The following is a 7887-nucleotide window of genomic DNA, read 5'->3' on the forward strand; positions in this document are numbered from 1 at the left end:
CAATGGGAAGATTCAAACAAACAATACTAAATGAATTTAAACGTCACCCCATCGCACAAGCAAGTGGCCGAGTGGATAACGCGATGGCGTTTGAAGCGAAAGGTATTGGGTTCGAGTGCCAGAGTGAACATCAACTCTGAGATGCAGGTACATCCAGCTGACGAGTTTCAAATAGGATGTCCTGGATTCAACTGCTAACCACTATCCATCTTTGCTTACCAGTCTTATCAGTTGTTTGATTTATCATCTTAAATTATCCTGCAACTACATTATTTCATGCCAATTGTGTCACTTACTATGAATACATTGTTTTGAATAGTTTATGAACTTTCAAGATGTTTTTACGAATATCTGTCATTATTTAAACAAATAGTTTGACAGATATTGGGCCCTGAATATAGGGAAGACATTATTCGTAGAAATTATACTTAAAATAATTTCAGCGATTGAAACTTAAATAATTCTAACATCTCGTTCAGCAAATTTGTCTGAACTTCTACAGAGTAAATAATCAAAGTCAAAATTATCAAAGAATATATCATGTCTAACAATCAAATCAAATCTTTGTTGTGCTTATCCAATCATACTCACATGTTAACTTTGTCAGTGGGATAATATGAGTCAGTTATATGTGAATTTAATTAACAGGAGTATTAATATCATTACAGAGAAGGAAGACCAACAGACTGAATTGAATGTATTATTGTCCACATTTAGGGCAAAAGATTACCCTATAGAGTTTTTAAATATTATTTTATTTATTTGAACACAAATATTAGTACAAGGGGGCACCAAATATATATACTCCACACTTCATTCGATTTGTGTGAGGGCTAGAAGACTGCCGGGGTTTCCAAACCGAAATAGGTAGTTTTCTTAGGAGGACAAACCCGGAGCCTTTGACCTAAAGGTCTAATCCACAAGGTAGTGGCGTAACATTAGGAGATGCAGTCCCACGGTAGTCAGTGACCAATAATAGTTTCATACTCCATTTTTCCCCTTCAATCTCTGAGATTATTTTAAGTATAATTTTTACAAGATTTTCACTAACAATAAAATTGTACTAAACTATTCATTCATACATGAAATTAATGATTACAAAGGTATTTCACTTTTCCTATAGATCGCTTTTTGGCTTATCGAGAAGAATTTCCGTGTCCTTATAGCTGCCTGTGATACTTTTCGATCTGGTGCTGTGGAACAACTGCGTACACATGTACGTAAATTAAATTACATTCATCCAGCTGATCAGCATGGCGGTCAAACTATGGTTGAGCTGTATGAACAAGGATATGGTCGTGATGCAGCGTCAATAGCTCGTTCTGCAATTAATTATGGTAATAAACTGTACTATTACATTCAATATTATATATATGTTTAATTGTTTTAAGAAGTCCACGGTAAGCGTTTATTTGGTGGTTTATCTATAGTTAGGTGATTCGAACAAGTTAATTTCTATCACTAGATATCAGGTTTAATTTCCATTCTACCTTTCATCCAGATTGTAGATGTAATCATTACACATTAGACAGAATTCAAAAATCACTACAAAAGTCATTAATTGATCATTAAACTGTACTTCACTGTGTTCATTCGTATCATCTCTTTTAGAATCTTGATGTGTTTATATTCTTTAGCTATTGGTGTGATAGCTATGGATCATTGGTTTCAGTCAGAATAGATACTCATTAATCGATAGAATTTCAGTCCATTATATATCGAATAATTCGATTATCATATCACAGCAACCTTTTGATCGTGTAATTAGAAGCAGTGATTCAAACTCACAAAATATCATCTTTGGTCCCCTGAAACCGTGTTTTAAACTGTATACTATAGCTCTTAATGTTGAAAAGCCCCATTATCAAATCGACTGATAAAACTACTAATCCTGTTTTACTGTAATTTTCGAGGGGGGGATCTAAAGTATTCCTCGAAAAAGTTCAGAGGGGTCCTGAAAACTCTTGGAAACATTTTATCCAACCAGCATTGGATAGAAGTTTCTCAGAAACATATAGAAAGTGAGGCGTCACTTGTCACATTTCTGATTGGATTACCTATCCTACTGCTGTGTTCAATATAGTTCCAGAGCCTTCCAGAAATCGAAGACCATCTGAAATACTATTAATACCCTCGGTTTCTGTACATAAAAATAAACTTGGGATAAAGCGTTCTTTTCACACTTTGCGCCTTTTCACTCGTGTTCAGGTTGTCGTGTAGATTTGGCCTGTGGTTCTTAGAAGAGCTTAGGAAACCGGCTCAAACGTTCAGTAAGAGAAGAAAATCGATGTCAGTCGCTTCTTTGTATTGCCTCATTAATTCCAAATACATACACTCAATTCAAACCATAAGAATAATTGGGTTACGAACCATTAGTACAGTAGTTTGCTTGAAACACACATTAAATTCTACTCTTACTACATAGGTACATTATAAATTTTAGATTGCTTATCAATTGTTTGTATTGTCGTTTCTAATAGCCCGTGATCGACACTTTGATGTTGTACTTGTGGACACAGCTGGGCGTATGCAAGACAATGAACCATTAATGCGTGCTTTAGCTTCGGTAAGCCACATATTTTTCTCGATAAGAAATGATTTTATTTTAAATCAGAATCAATAATTAAACTATTCTTATAGCTTACAAATTTATAGTTGTATTAATTCAGTTAGATATCTACTTAAAGTTTGGTACAAATCAGGGTAAGCCAAAGTCGCTTTACCGTACCAGGACAACAAGATGATAATAATCTTGCCTTCGGCTTAGACTCCATCATGTTGCATACTTCAGTCCCATTCGTCTCACCACAGTTCTGCCCTCACTCATGCATACATAGGTCTAGGAAAATTATTATTATATACAGTTTTTTTCATTACTACTAATATGACTCATATCCTAAATAAGGTTAAAGATTTTTGGGTTATACTGTCCTGAAATCAGGTGGTCATTTCTACTTATCATTTCACGGCAAAGGTATTTTCTATGCAGTAACCTATTCTCATTCGGCGCTTACTTGCCTGCTTAACAACTGTTAACTGTTGTGGATCATAGGCCACCAACCAGCAATCCCTAACCTTCTGTCTTGGGTTCTTCTTTCCGATTGTTGCCAAGTTCTGTCCACTTTTTGATATCTGCTTCGCATTCCTGGCAAAATGTGTTCTTCGGTCTCCCCCTTTTCCTCTTGCCTTGAGGATTCTAATTTAAGGCTTGCCTTGTTATGCAGTTTGATGATTTCCGTAAAGTGTGATCTATCCATCTCCAACGTCTTTTTTCTGATTTCCTATCCAGCTAGAAGACAGTTTTCTCTCTACCACAGTAGATTGTTGCTGATAATGTCTGGCCAACGATACGAAGTATCTCACATAAACCACTGTTTATAAATACCTGTACCTTTTTGATGATGGTTGTAATGATTTACAATTGATTGACCACTAGGTAGTGGTCAATGTCGTGTGTGTCAGTTCCTTCTTAGTGTAGATCAAATTCAATCGACAAAGTTGCAGTGTAGTCATTAATCTAGACGGCTCGACATCGCGTGCACTATTTTGAGATTTATTTATTTGTTTGAACACGTAAATATTGGTACAAATGCATATGCGCCACACAATAACAATGAGGCAAGTAATAATTATGATTGATATGTGTACGGGCTGGGATACTGTCCGGGCGCCCGAACCGAGATAGGTAGTTTTTTCAGGAGGCCACTCCCCGGGCCTTTGATCTAGAGGTCTAATCCACAAGGTAGTGGAGTAATGTTAGGAGATGCAGTCCCACGGTAGTCGGTGACCAATAATAGGTTCATATTCCATTTTTTCCCTTCACAGTTCTGGATCCCATTTGCACGATTGGTTTGGAATCAGGGTTTTCCAACTCCTTTAGATGAACCCTCCATGTCCACCAATCCAGTTAGAGCACCGGACATTCGCTTTTCGTCCTCTCAATTTAATAAACATCCTCACCCCGAAAAGTCAGTGAGTAGGACTTCCATGACAGTGGCTGTATACTTGTGGCCATGTGAGAGCATTTGGAGTGGGAAAGCTGACTTTCCCAACTCTCGACCGAACCAGGGCATTTGGAGTCACTATGGTATCGCTTCGTTTGCGGAGAAATCTTTCGCCTTTTACTACTCTGGAATGAGATGGTGGTTGGAGGTAATCGATAGGAGACCCTGGACCTAAGTTTCATGCTATTTTGCAAGGTGTATCTGTAATCCTGAATGCCCCCAAATGCCCTGGTACGGTCGAGAGTGGGGAGAGTCCGCTCTACCTCTCCAAATGCTCTCACATGGCTACGCGAATATATAGCCTCTACCAGGGAAGTCCTACTCACTGCCTTCTCGTGGTGGGGGTGTTGTTTACGAAAGTGAGAGGACGAAAAGCGAATGTCCGGCGCCTTAACCAGGTTGGTGGATATGGACGGTCCACCTAGGGGAGTTGGAAAACCCTCATTCCAAACCAATGGTGCACATGGGCTGGCTCCAGTATCCTGAGGGAACAAATGGCGTACGAATCAATCGTTGATCACCAGCTACCATGGGACTGCATCTCCTTACGATGCTCCACTGCCTTGTGGATCAGACCTTCAGGTCAAAGGCTCCGGGTGTGGCCCCCTAAGAAAACCACCTGCTTCAGTCTGGGCACCTGGACAGTATCACAGCCCTCACACAAATCAAATAAGATTTGTGAGGCGCATATTTATCTGGTGCTTCCTCGTACCAATATTTATGTGTTTAAATGAAAAATGAATCCAGAATGAACTGATGTTCCGCCCCGGATAGCTCAGTGAAAACATCTCTGACTATGGAGCCGAATGATACGGGATCGAATTCGTCGGAGAGCATCAGTCCCCTCAGGATTATAGGTACCCCTTGCGGACGAGTGCCAAATAGTGCGAAACGTAGGTCCAGGGTTTCTTATCAACTACCTCCAACCATCATCTCAACATGGTTGTAGTAGCTCTCCAAGTTTCAGCTCCATACAATAGAATTATCCTGGCGATTGTGTTGAAGATTCTGACTTTAATGTTGGCCGGCAGTTGTTTTGAGTTTCAGGTGTTCTTTAATTTTAGGAATGTTGTCCTTGTTTATCAATGGTATTCCCATGTACGTAAAACATTCCGCCTCTTCCATAGCTTCTCCATCAAATGTAATTTGATTGGTTTGTTCTCGCTGTGTTGCATTTCTAGGTCTTGCTTTTCCCCTTGTGAATGTTAAAGCTTACTCTTACAGAGGCTACTGCTACACTGACTACCGTCATTTGCATTTGTTGTGTACAGACACCTACTTATAATATTATCAATTTATAATAGAGATCTCACAACAATTTCTCTGTAATTTTAATGTCTATCGTTGAAATAGGAAAATTTTTTTTCACTAAATTGTGTGTTCAAAAGTGTTCTCAATTCTCTGACCCTTTCTCCTCTCCTTCTCTAGCTGATTCAAACCAACCAACCAGATCTTGTGTTGTTCGTTGGTGAAGCGTTGGTTGGTAATGAAGCAGTTGATCAACTGGTTAAATTCAATCAATCACTTGCAGATCATAGCTATTCTGATCGCCCTAGATGCATTGATGGAATTGTATTGACTAAATTCGATACAATTGATGATAAGGTATTGAAAAATGTGTTTTAATAGACATTTTCTTATCCTTGATCTCCTGGAGATATAATATAAATTCTAATAAATTAAGGAATATATGAATAGTAGATAGTGTAATAAAGCGTTGATTTGAGTTACCCTTATTCAGTTACTTAACATTGACTATTTAATCTTAATTGAAAGAAGAACAGAAATCAAAGGTGAATACATTTACACACTTGTTCTTAGTTTTAACTTATATAAGTGGTACACTTTTATCCATTGAATTATAATCTTTAATAACTATGTATAAATCTCCAATACGAAGAATGTTTTAGGTAGGTCAAACCAAAACGTGGCATCAGTGCTTGAAGTCACTAACTTCTAGTCTGAGCCATGTTGGTAGATGCAGACTACCTGGCTGGGGTCCGCGTGACTATTGTAACCAATCTTTGGAGACTCTGTGTGACATGGCTCAGAATCGATCACAATGGCGTAGGTGTATACACTCTTTATCTTCCCTTAAACCTTAAGATTAAAATTGCTTCATAATTTTCTTCCTTCCTATACTATATTTTTATATACAACCTTCCTTTTATATACTACCACCACTAAATAAACTATTTCTATGAATCCGGTGTTCATCTTGTTTTGCTAACGAGGTATGGCAACTTGAACCGATGCATAAATGTGCCTGGTCCTACGTTGTAGCTGACTGAGGAGAATGCTCTCAAAATTAACACTATATTCTTCTCGACATTTTAGCTGTTAGAAAATTAGTTTTCATCTAAAATGTGTATGTATATATGCTGGGAATGTTAGATCTCTGGAAATCGATTGGTAATTTTATAATGGAGATGTAAATTTCTCATTTTCCCGTCAAAAACTCCCATTTTTGCCATCAGGTTGTTTCCCAAGTGGTAGGACCTTAAATTCCATTTGTTCGTTTCCTCTTTTAGTATGCTATTTTGTGACGCTTTTCAAGGACATTTTTATATTGTATATATACACATGAGTTGTGTGCTCGTTGTTCATTCTTCCGGGCTGCTCATGGAATATTTATATTTTCCCGGCTGAATCTGGTCTTCTCCCTCTAGTTATCAGGGCTTAGGCGCAGTAAAACAGCTGATCTTGTTGTTGTGTTCCTGGTTTTTGTTCCGTTCGTTTGTCCTGGGTGGTATCTTTATCCCCTGAAAATAGCAATTAACCTTCACATTCTGCTTTTTAACTATAAAACCACAATTATCATCTGAGAGCCGAATAAATTGTTGGAGAATGTATAGATTGCAGAAAGCATTTGGTCACTGTTGAACTAAACTATTATCGTATAAATTAGCAACCAGTTATTTCTAGAATATGAACGACATTTATTCTGCAAACATTTTCAAATTCGTTAAAAAAATTTGTAAGAAACAGACCTGATCTTATCCAGATCATGTATGAATTATCCACATCTTCACTTGCTACTGAAGGCTTAGATGATGCTATCGCAATCGCTTTCTCAGATCCATCGGGGTAGATATGCGAAATCACTGGTCCAATTCCATAACTTGACGCATCTGCTGCGACCACAATAGGAAGGGCCGGATCATAGTTCGTAAGTAGAAGACTTGACGATAGGAGCTGTTTTAGGAATGCTTCTTGATATTCTGTTGACGAGATCCATTTGGTATGCTTTGTTAGTAAAAAATTCAGCAGGGCATGCAAATGATGAAGATCAGGAAGAAAAGTTCCGTAATGACTAACCAATCCTAAGAAAGATCGTAGAGTAGGGACATTCGCTTTTCGTCCTCTCAATTTCGTAAACAACAGTAATGCCACGAGAAGGCAGTAAGTAGGACTTGTTAATTATTTTCAAATTAAACTGATGTACACATGTACTCATTTCCATGTTACATTTGACTCAGCGATTATTTACTCTTTGAACTCACTAATTAATTCCACAAATATTTTTTTTCTCAGGTTGGAGCTGCTATTTCAATGGCTTGTATATCAAATCAACCTATTGTATTTGTTGGTACAGGTCAAACTTATTCTGATCTTCGTCAATTATCCGTAAATGCTGTTGTCAAGGCTTTAATGAAATAAATTACTTTTTTTTATATATACTTTACAATGTCTATCAATGATAATTGTCAACATACATATGTATGTGTGTGTGTATGTTATTTGACTTATTTTGTTTGTTTGTTTTTCCTTTTTTTTCTGATCCTATATCTGCTATGATTTTCATGTTTAGACTTTTCTTTTTTTTTCTTGGATCCCCCCCCACTCACTCATTCTCACGGGTTATTTTCAAAAGAAAGAATAT

The 7887-nt window shown here is 37.5% G+C and overlaps 1 protein-coding gene across 1 annotated transcript in view; it reads left to right on the forward strand.

The window, feature by feature from the left end:
- Smp_095910 (putative signal recognition particle receptor alpha subunit (sr-alpha)) overlaps nt 1–7664 on the forward strand; it is a gene marked incomplete at its 3' end in the record, with an annotated part of 12871 nt that extends 5207 nt beyond the window's left edge. The window contains exons 8-11 of the mRNA XM_018796370.1: nt 1124–1337; nt 2481–2566; nt 5433–5609; nt 7539–7664. Coding sequence (XP_018650590.1) covers nt 1124–1337; nt 2481–2566; nt 5433–5609; nt 7539–7664 — 603 coding nt within the window. The remainder of the gene's footprint in view (nt 1–1123; nt 1338–2480; nt 2567–5432; nt 5610–7538) is intronic.
- Between the last annotated feature and the right edge of the window lie 223 nt (nt 7665–7887).

Source organism: Schistosoma mansoni, chromosome 2 (assembly GCF_000237925.1).
Source record: "Schistosoma mansoni strain Puerto Rico chromosome 2, complete genome".
Classification (NCBI taxonomy): domain Eukaryota; kingdom Metazoa; phylum Platyhelminthes; class Trematoda; order Strigeidida; family Schistosomatidae; genus Schistosoma; species Schistosoma mansoni.